Source organism: Telopea speciosissima, chromosome 4 (assembly GCF_018873765.1).
Source record: "Telopea speciosissima isolate NSW1024214 ecotype Mountain lineage chromosome 4, Tspe_v1, whole genome shotgun sequence".
Taxonomy (NCBI): domain Eukaryota; kingdom Viridiplantae; phylum Streptophyta; class Magnoliopsida; order Proteales; family Proteaceae; genus Telopea; species Telopea speciosissima.
Window position 1 is genome coordinate 21,318,810 of NC_057919.1, and position 20,112 is coordinate 21,338,921.

General features: G+C 40.5%; 2 protein-coding genes across 2 annotated transcripts in view; both read right to left on the bottom strand.

Moving 5' to 3' along the window:
- LOC122659071 (MDIS1-interacting receptor like kinase 2-like) overlaps positions 1-6,658 on the bottom strand; it is a 15,286-nt gene extending 8,628 nt beyond the window's left edge. The window contains exons 1-2 of the mRNA XM_043854225.1: positions 6,045-6,658; positions 4,876-5,154 (exon numbers count right to left, since the gene is read on the bottom strand). Coding sequence (XP_043710160.1) covers positions 4,876-5,154; positions 6,045-6,582 — 817 coding nt within the window. The 5' untranslated portion in view covers positions 6,583-6,658. The remainder of the gene's footprint in view (positions 1-4,875; positions 5,155-6,044) is intronic.
- Positions 6,659-18,683: 12,025 nt separating this feature from the next.
- Positions 18,684-19,859, bottom strand: LOC122659072 (probable leucine-rich repeat receptor-like protein kinase At1g35710). The gene has a single exon (XM_043854226.1). It carries the CDS (start codon positions 19,857-19,859, stop codon positions 18,684-18,686), a length of 1,176 nt encoding a protein of 391 aa, XP_043710161.1.
- Between the last annotated feature and the right edge of the window lie 253 nt (positions 19,860-20,112).

Here is a 20,112-nt window from a genome sequence, read left to right on the forward strand (position 1 = left end):
AAAGTATGGTTTTGGATCTTGAATCAAAGTCATTAAGGTCTTTTTCCCCTCCCATAAGGCAAGTTAGACAAGAGTCAGCAAGGTCTTCCAACAATTTTATTTTCTCTACCACATGTTTTTATGTGTTACACATTTCTCTGACCTAATTTTTTGCTTCTCACCACTAATAATCAATGTCAAAAGTAAAGTTTAAAAAAAAGAAAAGAAAAGATAAATAAGGTTTAATGGCCCCATGAGAAAATTATAACATTGTCTCATCATGATGCGGAAACAATATCATATTTGGTCCTCCCACCCCAAGTGATAAGATTAGGAATTTAGCGTCTCCGGGGAGCCCAACATGCCTAGGATGCTGCCAGCCATTGGGTTATACCGCACACATCCTTAGGTGTGTGTTGAGATGTGTGCGGCACAACTCAACCATTGGATGCCCCCTGGGCACTGGGCTCTCCCTAGAGACGATCCTGATCCCAAGATTAGCATAGAGATGGTGATACATGTGCAAAACAACTCCTTTCACCCTGTGGGTTGTTTTACACCTACAAGAAAGGATATGTCCATTCGCAAATAACACAAACGTTCTTAATGAGAATTGACCCTATAGTTGGATTTTTGTTACTAAAGGAGCTTCAAAATTTCCCAAAAGAGCTCAGCTTTATTAGGGAAAAAGTTCTCTGTCTGGGAATGTGGCCTATGCCAGAACTCCCATGAGTCTATCTCTCTCTTCCCCAAGTGAAAAGACATCTCTGTCCCCTTGTATTAATGAAGAGAGAGATAGACACATGGGAGTGCTGGTGTAGACCGCACTCGCGTATAGAAAACTGCTTCCCACTTTATTATTGTCTATTTTTGTGATGAGTTTAGTCATGTTCTTTTCTTTGTTTTCATCCAAGCTGTCAAGCTATAAGGCTATTGTTTTACTTCTTCTACACTCCCCCCTCTCCCTCTCCCTCTCCCTCTCCCTTTTTTTTGTTCCTTTGAGAAAATCATATCTGACATTAGCTTATCTATTAAAATCTGCAATCTCCTACCTGTTTCAGCATTAATCTACACAGATTACTCTTTAAGATGTCAATATAACGCAGTGTGGACACAAACTCTTTATGTAAGATAAAAAGACAAGTTAAGAACAAAAAATTACAAATTTTTTTATTTTATTTTATGTCATTGCGTTACAAATTCTCTTAATTTTAATCTTGCAATAGTAATTGATCCACCACAAAAGATTAACCGATAAGAATTTGTGGGATGAGTCATCAAGACCTTTTGTGAGAGATACAAATTAAGCGGTGGGGAAAGGAACCAAAAGCAGGATTAATATCTTCTTTGCCCACTAAATACGTGTGGAGCCCACCTATAACTGAGATCCTGAGAAGATTTGAGCTACACTTTTTTTTTGTTTTTTCCAGATTCTCCATTTCCTAGGCTAGTGAACCGACAGTTTATTAATGCAATTACTTAGGAGAATTTGCAGAATTTTTTTAAGTTTCCATTCCTGTTCTTATTTAACTGACATTGACCCAAGAAATTTTGGAAATCTCAAAGTAATATTTTACCAGTGCTGCAGAGTGCAAACTAGGCATTTGGTTAGTGAGTAAAATCGAGAAAAAAAAATTAAGTAGAAAAGTTTTTTCTAGTTTGGTATGACTACAGAGTTTCTCTAGTATAACCCTAATATTTGCCACGTGATAAAGTGGATAATGTTGAAATTATATGGCCAGAAGATCAAAAGAACCCTATTCACACGACAAATATCAACAAAAATATCGGCCTTTATCAAAGGGTGATCTATCACTGATAACATTTTAATTTGTCATCACATTTTGAGAGGTATGGACTAGAAAAATTCACTCCCCACAGCTATCCTTAAAATTGACCTCCACAAGGCCTATGACATGCTTAGTAGAAGCTTTCTTTTTGAAGCCATGGCCAAAATGGGATTTTCCTCAAGGTTTATTGGATGGGTTAGGACTTGCTTAGATTCAGCTATGTTCTCGATGCTTTTGAATGGTAGCCCTGCAAGAAACTTTAAGGGGATGTGTGGGATTCGACAAGGAGACTTATCTGTGAAAACCTAACACGATGCAGAGAAGAATGGAAATTGTAAACACAATCACACAATGCGCACAAAGATTTACGTGGTTCGGCAAGGTTGCCTATGTCCACGGTGAGATGAGATCTGTTTCACCATCAATGGAGAATAGGGTTACAGTCGCTCGTTCCTCACACCTCTCTCAGATTTTCAATACAAAGAAAGAACTCTCGTTACAGATTTATAGCAAAACCCTATACAAGAAATTTACCGAAATACCCATATAGCAGTCCATCATCAGAAGTCAAGACACCAAAATCTCAACAACCCAATGTCACCTTACCTTTTCACCATTCTATGGAAGCCTTGTCAATCATGATGCATATCGAATCTGTTGTGGAGAATAAAATTAAGCTCCTCCCCAAATGTAAACCCTTGTAGATTTCTCATCTTGTGTTTGCAGACGATCTTATGACCTTTGTGAGAGCAGAGGTTGCTTCTATTTCAGCGGTGTTGAGTACTATGATGTCATTCTCCTCCTTTTCTGATCTCCATCTGAACAGAGAAAAATCTTCAATTATCTTGGGGGGGGGGGGGGAGCATCACTAGAGATTGCAGGAATCAGTTACTAAACATGACGGGATTTAGGGAGACATCATTGCCGATTCGCTATCTTGGTGTTCCCTTAATCTCTTCGAAACTGAGAGTAGAAGATTGTGCCCCTTTGGTTGACATGGTGAGTAGGAGATTAGAAGGGTAGAAAACCAAATTCCTCTCTTATATGTTGGGCGGCTACAATTTATCATCTCAGTTCTCCAAGGAGGCTACATCTATTGGTCTGGCTTATTTGGACTTTCAGGTAAGACCATTAAGAGGCTTGAATCGATGTTCTCAAATTTTCTTTGGTCAAGTCCTAACTTAGAAAGGAAAATTCACCTACATATTTCTTGGGACTCTGTTTGCAAGCCTAAGGGGGAAGGTGCTTTGGCTGTTAAGAGGATTCATAACATGAATTTAGCAAGTTTCCTCAAGCAAATCTGGTGGATTGGGGCAAAAAAGAAACCCTATGGGTTGATTGGGTGCATCATAGGTATTTGAGGGACGACTCCCTGTGGATAGTGAAGCCTCTTCAGAATTGTTTTTGGGTGTGACGAAAGATCTTGAAGTATCGGCATAGAGCTGATGGCATGGTGCAACACCTTATCGGAAATGGCGCTTCTACCCCAATCTGGCTTGACCCTTGGCATTCAGATGGTGTTCTTCTTTGCGTTTATGGAGATCGCATTCGATATGACGTCGACTCCCGCAAACATGCTCTTCTTATTTCTATCCTTCGGAATGGTAATTGGGATCCTGGACCAGCAGTTTCTAGATCTAGTCGACTCTTAGATGACCTGGCATCTCCATATGGGTGGGCCAAATGTTTTCATGGGTGTATAGGGCTTCTCTAGCTAGCTCTAGGCAGGCACTATTTAAGGCTCTTTGCACTTGTTTACTATCTCTCTTGTTATGATGGAATTTCTATCACTTCCTGCGGACGTAGGTTTACGATTGAACCATGTAAAATCTTACGAAAAAGTTTAGAATTTGTTTCATAAGAAATACAAATGAAGAACATAAAGTTTTACTAAGTAGTAGAAAAGTGGGAATGGGTAGTAGTTATATTTGTAATATTATATTCACTTCCAATTAATGGAAAATAAGACTTTGAAATTACTACATTATCTTTCAAAGAGATGAAGTAAAGTTTCCTCTCCCAAATCAGGACGCAAAGCTTTGTTAATAAAGTTAAACTCCTTATGTTCTTTGCCATATTTCCTACGAAAAAGATCCTGTGCATCCGGGCTGCTTGTGCAGCATTAGGCTTAAGGTGGCACGCTTTGACTGCCTTACCCCTGTTCGAGCAAGGCGCTTGGACAGGGGTAAGGCGGTCAAAGCGCACCGCCTTGAGTCTGGCGCTGCACATGCAGCCTGGCTGCCCGGATGCACAGAAGCCAGGTCCTATTTTCTATCTCCTTCTTTATTTTATCTTTTCCCTATTTTCTCTTTCTCTCTCTATTATTTCTCTTTTTTTTTTCTTATTTGATTAATTATCTATGCACGTATCATTGATCATGTCTAGATAGAGAGCACAACATTAGAAAAATAAATCATATTAATTGTAATAAAGTGTATCACAATATTAAACCTTATCACAAATTAACTTCGTTAAGGTCCTGCATGATTTATTATTTTATTCCCTGATCCAAAGAAAAAGAAAAAAAAAAAAACTGCCAACAACTTATCTCCTTTTCCAATGGCATTCATTTTTTCAACAAAAAAAAAAAATAGCATTCATTTTTCAAAACTAGTTAGAATCATTTGGTTTGGTAATATGAGCATTCTTGGTAGAGAATGGTCATGCTTTTTGAGAAGGAATAAAATAAATATTTGTGAACTATAGTCCATTCTAAAGAACAAGTTTCATGGATTTTTTATATTTTAAATTTTTTTGGCAAAAGGTGCTTACAAAAATTCAACTTAGGAACACATTAAAAAATGTGCTTACGGAGGTTCAACTTAGGAACACACTAGGGAACTGTGTGCTGCTTACAAAGATACAACTTAGGAACACATTAGGCACCAATGTGCTTACAAAGATTCAACTTAGAAACACACCAAAAATAAAACTAAAAAAGCTTTTATTTAAGAAAGTAACTAACAATAAATAATAAGGAAAACACCTTAGCAATATATGATCAACTTCCATGAATCTTCATGGATCTCACTTAATTTCAAGGTTCCTTAATGGCCACAATGAAATTATGTAGAAAGACTGCAACGAAGTTTCTAAGGATTTCTTAATTCTTGAGAAATGTATTCTATAGTTGGACGAGATTTTGGATTGGTGTGCAAGCATGCAATTGCAAGCATCATTGACAAAGTTAGATCTTGCGCTACCAATTTTGTTGGTGGGGAAAGACGAGGGTCTAACATATCCTTTAGTATTACATCTTTTGCATTTGGCAATGATAATAAAGAGATGAATTCACCTGGATGCCTTCCCATAATTGTCTCTAGTGCCAATACCCCAAAGCTATAAACATCACATTTTTCAGTCACAACCATTGTATAAGCAAGCTCTGAAAAGGATGAAAAAAAAAAAATCAATCTCTTCAAATAATATTGTAAGACCTTCAGATTCTAAGATAAATCAATCAGAAAAATATGCAATGTTTGACAACAAAGTAGGTAGCACGTTTTTTTGTTTTTTTGTTTTTTTGTTTTTTTTGAGTGTGCAGAAAGAAAAGAGGACAATTGTCAAACCAATAAATTCAACAAGCTGCCGGGGTAGCAGTTTGTTGATTGTTTGGAAGTTAAATTTTTTGATAGGCCTGTTTGATCCTTCGGATTTTTAAAAAAATATAGAATTATTTCTAAAAGGACCATAGCTTCTATGTGTTGGTGCCTTGGTGGACTGTTCTACCAATTCTATTGTAATTGTACTATTGGAATATAAAGGAGGGTAGAAATGTAGAATGAGAGTTTACCAAGGTAGACCAGCTAGTGTGTAGCTGCTTGAGCACGTTAAAAGATAAATGGACTTTGGGGTTGGGCCAACCAGTGAACATTGTGGGATTACATTTCGATTGCATGGGCATACATATAAAGGAGTGGATACTTGGACTGAGAAATTGATTTTCAGATGGGCCCAACATTGGACTTGAGTTGGAGACATTAATCAACCCTTTTTCTATTCAACCTAATCCACCAAGTACACTCCAAAAGGATAATTTCTAAGCAAGAATACTTCCACTCAAAAAATGAAAACAGTAATATGCTTACCCAAGGGGTAAAACTGTAAAAGTGAAGACAATCCATAGTGTCACATATGTATGTATACCATATAAAACAGTGTTCTGAAAACCGGTCCAGTCCTCGATCCAGTAAGCCTAGTGGGTGGTATAGGTCACCAATTGACATAACATAATAAATATAAGCTTGGAAAAATGATATATATACGATAACTTACCTGGAGCAATATATCCATATGTACCTATAAGTAAAGTGCGGTTGGATGAATTAGGATCTAGAAATTTTGTTGTTCCAAAGCCTGAGACATGAGGCTCGAGATCTGCATCCAACAATACATTATTGCTCGATATATCCCGATGACTCAATGGTGGCGTGCAGTCATGATGCAAGTATGACAAAGCATGAGCGATCCCTTTGATGACATTCAAACGTTTTCTCCAATCTAATTGCATGGCTTCTGCTTCAATTCCAAGCACATAAGCTAAGCTTCCCCTTTCTATGTATTCATAAACTAAAAACTTGCTCTTCGGATGGGAACAAAACCCATAAAGTTTCACAATGTTCCGATGCCATATTCTGGTTAATACGTGTATCACATTAGTGAAGCTCTTCACATAAGCTTTTACTTCTGTTTCTAGGCGATGAAGCTTTTTCACAGCTACTACTTTCCCTGTAGGTAGCTTTGCTATATAAACACTCCCACAACCTCCAGTGCCAATGCAATATTTGATGTCAAATTCTTCTGTCGCTTCCATGATGTCACTATATGCAATTGTTCCATCGTACTTCCATATGGAAAATACATCTCCATTTTTTTGTGCTCTTGTTGTACCAGCGCTGAGATTTATCGACTTCTGCCTGAAGAAGAACCGCAAAACAACAATTACAAGTGCAACAAGAAGTATGGTGTTGGCAATACAACGGTCCAGGGATCAAACCATGGTTCCCTAGGGAGACCAAAATATTTATTCTTAGGGTTTTGCATGCCCTAGGTTAGCCCATGGTGTCCCATGGGTGCCCCATTTTAATTTTTAGGGCTTCCCATGGTCGCCCATGGGAACCCTGGTGCATCCTTGTTAGGGTTTCTCCTTCCCTCATGTGTCCCATAAAATTTATTATCACAGTAGGGACGAAGAAACTCATCCCTAGTCCATCACATGGCAAGGGGGATCCATCCCTAACTCGAATGCGCAGCGGAAAAGTTCGATTCGAGTTTCTTTCGCATCCCATAAATATTAATAATCAATAAACTAAAAGAATTAATGAAGAACTACTAACCTGGTGAGCCTCAAGTGTTGCTCCTCCAATAGACTGTGGTTCTTCCTCCAGCGAGCGCTCCAAGCAAACAGATCTGAACCTCCAATGGTGCTACCAAGGTTCTACACGCCAGTCCCAGATGCCCTCAAACTCCTCAGCACAGATCTAGGGTTTTACAAACCCTAACTCTCAAACACAGGTGAGAGAAGCAAGAAGAAGAAGAGAGATCACAAGAGGGAGAGAGAGAAACCAAAAACGCAGGAGAGAGAGTATCAGCTCCAAAAACGTGGAGAGCTTCAAGTTCTACGTTTTATGGTCCCCTATTTATAATAATAGGGTTTAATTAAATCCTAGATAGATTTAATAGAGCCCTAGTGAGAGTCTGACTCTCTCTCTCTCAGTCTGACAGTTCTGTTTAAACTCAAAGTGCTACACAGGTGAAGAAGCAGAATCTAATAGGGAAAATATTAATTAGATTCTTTATTTAATTATTAATGGATAATTACAATTAGCACCAAATTCATTAATTAAATAAAGAGCCAATTAAATTAGTAAATTCTAAATAACTCCCTATATGATAACAATTTATCATATACAACCCCCCCACTAATCAACACCATCATTATGGAATCTAAGGCATGTACACATGTACTGCCAAACCCCAATCCATAGTACATGTCCATATAAGAGCGTATATGCATCCGATCGGGTCTCGCAAAACTTGATAAAACACTTTATTTGAAATAACTATAAATAATGTATCATTTTATGTAAAATAAATTTTGCAAAACCATTTCCAAAACGGTACTGGATCCAGATTCTGATCCGACCATGCACAGACAGTCTCTATCTTGGTGTTCCCCAATCGGGCAGTGGTGACCGTGTTGGATAACTCCTTCACTCACAAAGTGTTCACGCATTCCCAGAACATCGGTTTTGACTCGCTTGAGTCTCAGTCATTGATTAACCAAAGAATGTGATCACACTTTGCAGTGACAGGGTTCCCTCAAGTACAGGGTGTCGGTGACACATGTCTATCCCTTCCTACATCTGGCAGTAATACATGAGGGAATCGACAAAGTAGATTCTTCGCCAATGCACACATCAAACATGTGAGCACTCGCATTCGTACCCTGATATCACATGTCTAGGCATACCCAATGCGACGACCATATGATAAGGGTGCCCAGCCCAAACCCTAGTCGTGACTACCATTTTAAGTATAACTTACGGACACATAATGCTCAAAAAGTTTATATCGCATGTGACAATATTAAACTAAAATGTATAAATGTTCAATACAAAGGTGAATCGGGTTGAACCGGACCAAACCGGGTTTGATGGACACTCACTTGTCCAACAATCTCCCACTTGTACATCAAATCCAATTCCCCATACATTTCAAACCCATGCCCTCCATGTGTTTCTCAAACACTCCTGGTGACAAACCCTTTGTCATGGCATCAGACACATTTTCAATTGTGTCCACTTTGGAGATACTCACGTCACCCTATTGGATAATCTCTCTGATGAGGTGATACTTCCGCTGCACGTGCTGTTCCTTTGATGAGCCCTAGGCTCCTTAGCTTGTGAAATGGCCCCTCTGTTGTCACATAATAGGGGAATAGGGCCCTTGATAAGATCAGGGACTACCTCCAAATCTGATAGGAATTTCCTCTGCCAAACACCTTCTTTTGCTGCATCATAAGCTGCAAGGTATTCTGCTTCGGTAGTAGAATCGACTGTAGATTTTTGTTTCGTACTCCGCCACACAATGACACCACCACTCATTAGATATACCTTTCCGAATGTGGATTTTCTGTCATCCTTGTCAGTTTGGAAATCCGAATCTGTGTATCCCAATACTGACAACTGATCAGATCCAAAAACCAAGAAATATTCCTTAGTCCTTCTCAAGTACTTGAGGATATTCTTAACAGGACTCCAATGCTCGCGTCCAAGGTTAGATTGATAATGACTTACCATGCCTACTGTATAGCAAATATCCGGCCTCGTACACAACATGGCGTACATAAGACTCCCTACTGCTGAGGCATAGGGAATCCTCTTCATCTCTGCAATGTCTGTCTGAGACTGAGGACATTGAGATCTGGAAAGACTGACTCTATGTCTGAAGGGAACACTTCCCCTCTTGGAGTTCTCCATACTAAATCTGGCCAGGACTTTGTCTATATAGGTAGCCTGTGACAAGCCTAGCATCCTTTTCTAGCGATCTCTTACGAGTTTGATCCCAAGGATATAGCTAGCTTCACCAAGGTCTTTCATCGAAAACGTTGTGGATAACCACTGTTTTACTGATGAAAGGAATTCTACATCGTTACCAATTAACAATATATCATCTACGTATAAAACAAGAAAACATACTGCCCTCCCACTGATTTCTTGTAAACACATGGTTCATCCATATTTTGATCAAAACCAAACGATTTGATTGATTGATCAAACCTGATGTTCCAGCTCCTAGAAGCCTGCTTCAGCCCATAAATGGACCTCTGCAATTTGCACACCTTTCTTTCTTCCTCCAAGGAAGAGAACCCCTCTGGTTGTTCCATGTAGATTTCCTCTCGAAGGAACCCATTTAGAAATGCAGTCTGCACATCCATCTGCCAGATCTCATAATCAAAGTATGCTGCGATAGCCAATAAAATCCTAATGGATTTAATCATCGTTACTGGTGAAAAGGTTTCCTCATAGTCTATACCCTCTTTCTGGGTATAGCCCTTTGCTACCAGTCTCGCTTTGAATCTTTCGACCTTTCCATCTTTGCCCTTCTTCCTCTTGAAGATCCATTTGCATCCAATTGGCTTGACGCCAAGTGGTGGATCGACTAGAGTCCAGACCTTGTTAGAATGCATTGAATCAATTTCAGAGCGCATTGCCTCCAGCCACCTAGTGGCATCAACATCCTTTAGAGCCTCAACGTATGTCATTGGATCATCATCCGATTCAACCGATACCATGTGGAACTCTTCCACAGTTTCCTCTTCGATTAGAAGAGTTAGCCTGGTGGGTGGTCTAATAGTCCTCCCACTACGTCAAGGTTTCTCAGGTGTTGGTATTTCAGCGGGTATGTCAGTTGGTCTCACTTCTGGAAGTGACGTTTCTGAGCCATATGATAGCTCTTTTATGACTACTGGTTCGGACCTCTGGGTCATCATTTCTTCCTCAAAAAATGTGACATGTTTACTTACAATGACCTTTTGGTCAACTGGGTCATAGAAATAATAGCCTATCGTGCCTTTGGGGTAGCCTAAGAAATAGCATCTCAAAGTCCTGGATTCCAACTTGTTTGTCTGTTGCTTTCGCACATATGCTATGCAACCCCATACCCTAAGGTGTTAAATACTGGGCTTTCGCCCCTTCCATAACTCAAAGGGTGTCTTGGCTACAGACTTAGATGGAACCCTATTCAAGATATATATCACCGTCTCTAAAGTGTACCCCCAGAAAGAAAGAGGCAACTCACTATAAGTGAGCATCGTCCTGACCATATCCAATAGGGTCCGATTACGTCGTTTGGATACACCATTTTGTTGTGGTGTGCCTGGATTAGTTAGCTGACTAACTATCCCTTGGGATATGAGATGTTCTTTAAACTCATCTGATAGATACTCCCCTCCATGATCTGATCGTAAGGACTTGATGCGTTTATCGAGCTGTCTTTCGACCTCGGCTTGGAATTCTTTGAATTTATCAAAGGCTTCCGATTTCCTACGCATCAAGTATATGTAACCATATCTAGAGTAATCATCGGTGAACGTGATAAAGTACTCATACCCATATCTTGCTTGTATGTTTATGGGTCTACACACGTTAGTGTGTATCAACTCCAACAGATCTGTGGCTCTAGCACCTTTATTGCTAAAGGGTTTCTTGGTCATTTTGCCCTGAAGGCATAACTCACAGGTGAGGAATGGTTCCACCCTCAGACTCTCTAGGGGCCCATCCCTCACCAGTCTACTGGTTTGGTCCATATTTATGTGACCCAATCTTAGATGCCACAGATATGTTGAGTTCACTGGAGCTGCTTTCCGTTTCAAATCAACATTTGAAACAACATTCGTTCTGATAGGACAATCTAGAAAATACAAACCACTTTGCATATATCCGGTTGCCACAAAGGAATTATTAAAACGAATAATTAATTTAGAATTAAAGAAAAAACTATATCCGTCCAAAACAAGTTTTGAAACTGAAATTATCTTCCTCTTAAAAAAGGGTACATAATAGCAATCCTTTAAAACTAAACTAGCAGAACTAAAATTTAAAATAAAAGTTTCCACAGCCAACGCCATGGTCTCAGCTCCAGTGCCCATCCGAAGACGCACTTCATTTCTTTTCAGGTTCCTTGTCTCCTTGAACCCCTGTAAATCATTGCAAATGTGAACAGTGGATCCACTATCCACCAACCAAGAATTGGTCGGTTCAAAAGATAAATTAGACTCATAAAGAACGTGAACATCACATGTACCTTCTTTAGCAGCCTCTGTTTCATCCGGCTTGTCTTTCAAAGTTGCCAGGTAAGCACGACAGTTTCTTTTCCAGTGACCCTCCTTCTTGCAATAGAAGCACTTGCCTTTGCCTTTATTGCCAGACTTTCCACCCTTGGCTTTCAGGGTCTTGCCCTTACTTCCCTTTTTCTTCTTCTTCCCATTTGAAGAAGGCTTTGCCTCAGTTGCATTGACCTCAGTCTTGTCCTTTTTCAAGGACGCTTCAGCCTCTACCAGTGCATTAGCAAGCTCGGTGAGCTCCATCTCCTTCTCGAACATCTTGTAGGACATCCTAAAAGGTGAGTAGGCAGAAGTGAGTGACACTAAGATCACATCAGTCTTGTATCGTAGGCTGAAATCAGTCCCCATGGATTCCAGTTTTTCAAACAGATTGATCATTTTCATTACATGATTCATCACTGGAGTCCCTTGGGACATCTTGGAGTTATGGATTTGACTCACCGCATCAGAATGTGCGTGTGTCAACTGCCTGTTGAATAATTCAGCAAACTTATCCATTTTACCCCCAACAGTGCGTATATCCTTGACTGAGTCTACAACTGACTTTTCCAACGATCCTAGGATATAGAGTGATGCATTGGAATCCCTCATGAGGAACTCTTGCATCTCTTCATTTGCCTCAAAATCGTTCGGGTCGGGTTGAGGAGGAACTTGTTCATCTAGAACTGTGTACAATCCTTCAGCAGTCAGGAGCAACTTAATGCTCTGGTACCAATCAACATAGTTTGTACCATTAAGTTTATATTCGCTAATGAGTGTTAACAGGTTGGAATTAACGGCAGCCATCGTATATTAATCTACACATGCACAAGTAAATAACCACATGCTAATTAATGACCATTGAAAATAATAAATTGAGCACACACATATCAATGGTCTTTCATGATTTGGGTTTCCCTCATAACCCAAAAGATGAATTGGATACCTACAACCCTTGCATGCATAACTTACCCTGTCGGGAGTCATTATACACACCATGGTAGTGTAGACTAAGTTGTCCGCCTCATGGGCTTCCAATATTTTTGGCCACTTGGGTGTCATGTCCAGATCCTGTCGGCTGATATACACCCAAGTCATGTACTTACCTATAGCATTAGTTAGAATTATGGAATCATGAAAGATGACCCACTGTCGCAGTGCCCTCTCACTATCCATACCCTAACGTATCTAGATAGAGGTAAATATAGATAAATATATGACAGAGGTCCTGGCAATGTCCTATCGGCTTATGCGGGGTCATGTCACACACTTTCTATATTTATCTTCAATAGGAGGCCATGGACATGTCTACCGATTAAGACTAGTCCATATCATACATGTATTGTGAATAAAGAGGGATTAATTAACTCTCACATACATGGATAGATTTAAACAACATAATTAATCAACATTAATTAAAAGTGATTATGGGATGGCGGCATTTTTATCAGAAGCAATTAAAGAACCCTCCCAATAAAAATAAAACTAATAACTTTGGATGCATTTATCATGCCATGGATGCCACGCCTCGATCATCTCCTCCGCCCGATTACGTCTTCAAAGTAGGTGACTTGCATCTCCATAAGCTTTGAGCACCACATGTGGATCACCATCAACATGCCCTGGGAGTCCTAACTCCTCTAAAATTACAATGGAAACCTAGGAAAAATTCTATACACTTTTCTTTCCATAATAATAAAGAAACCCCGCATGGAGAAACCAACCCACCATTTGGGCTGCCCATGGGGTGGAGTACATTTGTTTATAAAAAAGATAGGGGGAGAGAGAGAAAGAGAGAAAGAGAGAGAAGCATCACATCCACCCATAACCCCATGTATCACATATATAAACAATCCATCCATTTATTAGAATGCCATTCCCATAATCACATCATAATATAATTTCATGCATGGGCATTAAAGCAAGTAAACCAAAAATTAAAACATGGATTCCTTCAATTATTGAACCACCATATCGCATGTGAGAACATGTATCTAAGCCCATAAAATTAAAATCGCATTTTAATTGCAAGTGGGTAAAGGGGGAATCTCTTCACCTATCATCATCCTCCAAAAAACAAAACAAAATAATAAAATTCTGTTTTGAAAAAAAAACTTTTTTTTTTTAATTGTTAAACTGGAGGGAAAATAAGGGGGGTGCATGCAACCCACATGCGCAGGCTGCAGGCACTCCCTGTGCAGCCCATAGGCCCAAGGCCCACGGACAGCAGCCTTGGGCTAGAGGCCGTAGGCTTGCTGCCCGTAGGCTAAAGCCCACGGACAGCAGCCTGTAGGCCTGCAGCCCGCAAGGGGATGCGCACATAGGCTGGCAATAGGGGGAGGGCGTATGCAGAGGCTTGGCAGCGTACGCTCCCCCCCCCCCCCCCCACATATAAATTATGATTAAAAATTTAAATTAATTAAATTAATAATCACTCCTTAATTGGATACATGCTTCAACAATTGGAATAAATATTTTACCAAAAAAAAAAAAATAATTGGAATAAATAAAACAAACCAAATCCATCATCACATGGGTAGGTTGTTACACTAACAACCTTGTAACTACCCATGTGCACATGGGAAGGTTGTTACAATAACCATAATTTTAACCACCCATGTGCCAACTTGCATCCCACTCATGATAATCATATTAACCATTAATTATTCAATATTCATGGGTGGGAAAGGTGGCTCTGATACCACACTGTTGGCCAAACAACGGTCCAGGGATCAAACCATGGTTCCCTAGGGAGACCAAGATATTTATTCTTAGGGTTTTGCACGCCCTGGATTAGCCCATGGTGTCCCATGGGTGCCCCATTTTAATTTTTAGGGCTTCCCATGGTCGCCCATGGGAACCCTGGTGCATCCCTTAGGGTTTTTCCTTCCCTCATGTGTCCCATAAAATTTATTATCACAGTAGGGACGAAGAAACTCATCCCTAGTCCATCACATGGCAAGGGGGATCCATCCCTAACTCGAATACGCAGTGGAAAAGGTCAATTCGAGTTTCTTTCGCTTCCCATAAATATTAACAATCAATAAACTGAATGAATTAATGAAGAACTGCTAACCTGGTGAGCCTCAAGTGTTGCTCCTCCAATAGAAAGTGGTTCTTCCTCCAGCGAGCGCTCCAAGCAAACAGATCTGAACCTCCAATGGTGATACCAAGGTTCTACATGCCAGTCCCAGATGCCCTCAAACTCCTCAGCACAGATCTAGGGTTTCACAAACCCCAACTCTCAAACATAGGTGAGAGAAGCAAGAAGAAGAAGAGAGATCACAAGAGGGAGAGAGAGAAACCAAAAACGTAGGAGAGAGAGTGTCTACTCCAAAAATGTGAAGAGCTTCAAGTTCTGCGTTTTATGGTCCCCTATTTATAATAATAGGCTTTAATTAAATCTTAGATAGATTTAATAGAGCCCTAGTGAGAGTCTGACTCTCTCTCTCTCAGTCTGGCAGTTCTATTTAAACTCAAAGTGCTACACAGGTGAAGAAGTAGAATCTAATAGGGAAAATATTAATTAGATTCTTTATTTAATTATTAATGGATAATTATAATTAGCACCAAATCCATTAATTAAATAAAGAGCCAATTAAATTAGCAAATTCTAAAAAACTCCCTATATGATAACAATTTATCATATACAACCCCCCCACTAATCAACACCATCATTATGGAATCTAAGGCATGTACACATGTACTGTCAAACCCCAATCCATAGTACATGTCCATATAAGAGCGTCTGTGCATCCGATCGGGTCCCGCAAAACTCGATAAAACACTTTATTTGAAATAACTATAAATAATGTATCATTTTATGTAAAATAAATTTTGCAAAACCATTTCCAAAATGGTACTGGATTCAGATTCTGATCCGACCATGCACAGACAGTCTCTATCTTGGTGTTCCCCAATCGGGCAGTGGTGACCGTGTTGGGATAACTCCTTCACTCACAAAGTGTCACACCCCTATCCCGACAAGGGATAAAATACAATATCAGGGTATGATTGGGGTGACACGCGTCATCCCACCTCACCGCCAGGATCTCGATGCAGTGGCCAACTCACAGTCATAAACCAATATTACAATACAATAATATCAGAGTGCGAAAGATAAAGGAATATTACATTTCCAACGATCATAAAATAAGCGGAAGCGTTTACACTAGTTACCTCATGTTCACACGGCTAAGTGATACATAAATAGTCTGGATGGATATCCCGAATGACCATAGCATAACTACCCCAAAACAAGTATAATAATAAATATTTATACAAGGCACGTGGCCCCAAAAAAAAACAAAAGAAGGGAACAAGTCCCAAGTATCAATACAGCCCGTAGGCACAATCATCATGGGCAACCATCGCCATGATCCTCAGTCACGGTCTCTGGCTCCACAGTAATCATCTGCATCAAAATCTAAAAAGAATGTGTACACGGGGGTTAGCTCCACCGAGCTAGTGAGAGAGAAAAGGGGATGCACAATCACACAATCACAAATAATCCATGGTGCATGCTATTATTAATTCATTTACCACCTAACACACAATGCTAAGTCAATGGGTATATGCTACTGCAATAACTCGGGAAGACATTGTGGATCCTTCCATTCTCACCACAATGCAACCTCAATTATTACTATGGAGCCCGCGCCGGTCGTAGTCATCACCACCCGGAGGCATACCCCGATAACCATTACTACCCTGGCCTGGCCTCTCTAACTCTCCACAGGCAGCAGGTGCTCTGGCTACCCAACACCTAAACCCCTGTTGGTAAGGGTCGTAGCATAGGGAACTGAGCCAAACCACAGATATACTACATGAATCCTATCGTGTTGAGAGGTACATCCGGGTGTGTCAACGTCCCATTCCATCTAACACCCGGTACAAGACAACACGGCGCATACAGCAAGAATGAGATGCAATATACAATTCCACGATCGGGGTTCCGGTGCGATCTTCCCACCGTAACCCAACACAAATCCATATCATCCAAATCATCATCATCGAATAAGAATAAATGCAAATATGCAATCATGCTTGAATGATAATGTCACAATATAATTCATAAATGCATGAATAAGCAATAGTAAACAAGCTCAAACAGTCACCCAAACCCACTCACCAATTACTTCAAATGGAGTTTGTATAAGCGCAACGATTCCCGCTCAAAATCACCCCATTGCACATATGTTGGCGCCTATGGAAGTGAATAAGAGTGTGAGAGCGTGTAGGGGAGGCCTCATAGAGAAACCCCACCGTTTACATAAGTTATAAGCCTTAAAAACTGCATCGGAGGCAACGTCGGACTCAGCAGGCCTGCCTCCGACCTTGCCTCCGACCTTCCCTGTAGGCTCAGGACACATCGGAGGCAAACATCGGACTCACACAGTCTTGCCTCCGATGCAACCCAAGTGTGATTTCAAGGTCTTTAAAAGCCCAGGGTTGTCCCATTTGGTTCTCTAAGCCTCAAGGGACTAGGGAGGGGTGTCTTGGAGTCTATTTGGGTCTTAGAAACACCCAACATTCAAAGATTTAAGGGGGTTTAAAGGATCAAAAGCTCAAAAATCCAGATTTGGGGTTTTCTTTGGTGGTTGAAGCTTTAGAATCAAATAGATTCAGCAAGAGGTCAAAATAGAGGTCTTTATAAGATTGTAATGAAAATGGGATAGCATCCTACAAGGGGAAACTACACATGGCTCGAGCTAACCCTTTGGGTTTCCAAAAAGAAATCCCCATATTGGGGCTGCAACCAACGAACCACCCAAGCTCAAACGAGCAAGGGGGAAGAAAGAAAAATGGGGGAAAAGGGCACTTGGCTTACCTGGTTTGAGGTACACACGAGGTGCCCTCTTAAAGCTCCAAACCCAGCAGCCGTTTCCTTCTTCTTCTTCCCTTCCTTCTCCTCCTTCTCCTCCTCTCTTCAAAGCTCTCCTCTCCTTTCATGATTAGGTTAGGAAAGAGAAAGAAAAAAGAAAGACTAAGGAATAGTCTTACCCCTCTCTCTCATATAGACTTCACATTTATTGGCCTATTTGGATAAGGCCTCATAAGTGTAACCTAGGGTCTATTTGGGTAGGGTCAAACATGGCAGGGCACCAATAGCACCTTAGCCACAGGGTCTCACCCACAAGGGTCCTTGTTAGCAGCATTGGATGCAGGGTCGGAGGCAGCCAGTAACCTTGCCTCCGATGCGAGTAGGAAGGTGGTTCCCACCATAAGAGGTCAGGGCCTTTGGACCACACTTCGAGGGCTTTGAGAGGGCAGTAAGCACACAACAAAATTTGGTCAACTACTTACCCCTGACACGTCAAGGTGCAACCTCCGTGGTCCCGACTAGTTTCCACAGGCAACCTCGTACTATGGTCAATATAGCTGGGTTTGACCACCAGTGAGAACAACTCACCGGCATACGTGGCAGTGATAACTACACGTCACGGGGAAGAATTAATAATTAATTATACTCCTGGGGTGCGGGTATAACACAAAGTGTTCACGCATTCCCAGAACACCGGCTTTGACTCGTTTGAGTCTCAGTCATTGATGAAATAAAGAATGTGATCACACTTTGCAGTGACAGGGTTCCCTCAGGTACAGGGTGTCGGTGACACATGTCTATCCCTTCCTACATCTGGCACTAATACATGAGAGAATCGACAAAGTAGATTCTTCGCCAATGCACACATCAAACATGTGAGCACTCGCATTCGTACCCTGACATCACATGTCTAGGCATACCCAATGCGACGACCATATGATAAGGGTGCCCAGCCCAAACCCTAGTCGTGACTACCATTTTAAGTATAACTTACGGACACATAATGCTCAAAAAGTCTATATCGCATGTGACAATATTAAACTAAAATGTATAAATGTTCAATACAAAGGTGAACCGGGTTGAACCGGACCGAACCGGGTTTGATGGACACACACACTTGTCCAACATATGGTGCTAGAAAGAGATGCAATAATGGAAATCTTGAGTATAAGCTTTTTCTCTCTGCTTCTACATGATGGGGGACCCCAATATTTACTACACCAACCTTTGTTATTTTTCCATGATCCAACTAGAGCTTGAGAAGCTATTTGTCCGGAACAAAACCCTCTAGATTATTGTATGAGAAGTCCAATGTAATGTAATTAGAAAAATTGAGTTCCCCCAAATGTTCAGGTATTGAACCTGAAAGCTTGTTGTGACTGAGATTAAGTCGAGTTAGATGTTCCATATCTCCGATTTCCATAGGGATTGAACCAGTAAACATATTGTTACTCAGGTCCAATGCAGAGAGATTCCTAAGATTCCCGATTGCTGTAGTAGGTATTGAACTTGAAATCCTGTTGTGACTGAGATTAAGTTGAATCGGATGTTCCATATCTCCAATTTCCATAGGGATTGAACCAGTAAACATATTGTTACTCAGGTCCAACACAAAGAGATTCTTAAGATTCCCGAATGTTGTAGTAGGTATTAAACCTGAAAGCTTGTGACCACCTAGGCTCAACAATGTTAGATTTCTCAAATTCCCCATCTGTGTAGGTATTGAACCTGAAAGCTTGTTGTATCCTAGATGCAACCATGTTAGATTTCTCAAATTCCCCATCTGTGTAGGTATTGAACCTGAAAGCATGTTACTTGATAGGCCCAACCGATTGAGATTTTTGAGATATCCTATCTCTCGAGGTATTGAGCCATTAAAACTATTGTTATGGAGATAGAGATTGATGAGGTTGCTCAACTTACCTATGGCAGGAGGGATTTCTCCCATGAGCAGATTATAATAAACATCCAACTCAGTTAATCTGGTAAGATTATTAGCTAGAGAAGAAGGCAATTGGCCCGAAAGATTGTTCCAAGACAGGTCAAGATAGGTGAATTTGGAAAGCGTACCGATGTCATCTGGGATGGTTCCAGAAAATCCATTATCAAAGAGATCGAGATGGAGTAGATATTGGAAAGAGGAGAAATTCAACTTGTGCAGCTCAGCATATACTTGGCCTTGGTAAGAATATAGGTTTATCACTGTTACTCTTCCAGCTGTGTTGCATGTTATTCCTTCCCAATCACACGGGCTTGTATCATTTGCATCCCAGGAATCAGGAAAGTAGTAGCCACTGGCTTTCCAGTTGAGTAGAGCCTTGGCTTCTTCTTCTTCCGATGGTAATGATGATGATGACTCAGTTGCAGTAGTTGGGCTTACAGTGGTGAAAGAAGCCCATACAACAAAAACTATTTCCAATATAAAAATGTAAGACGCCATCGCATGCGGCAGAGAACAATTTGATTCTGTTTAGTTAGCTTAATTTTATGCTCTTACTAGATTTCAAGTTTCTTTTCTAAACGTTCTTATAAGAATGAATTACAGAGGTTGAAAGGGACCCACTCAGTCAAGTCAAAGATCAAGTTTTTTTTTTTTTTACTTCAGACCGCAACAAGGTCAGGTTGGCGCCTTTTAAAATCCAACCCAACCCTGAATCCCTTTAGCTCGCCTTATTAAGGGTATCAATTTAAAA

Bases quoted from the DNA above. Each gene is read 5' to 3' on its own strand.
- LOC122659072 (XM_043854226.1), bottom strand. From the start codon at position 19,859: ATGGCGTCTTACATTTTTATATTGGAAATAGTTTTTGTTGTATGGGCT.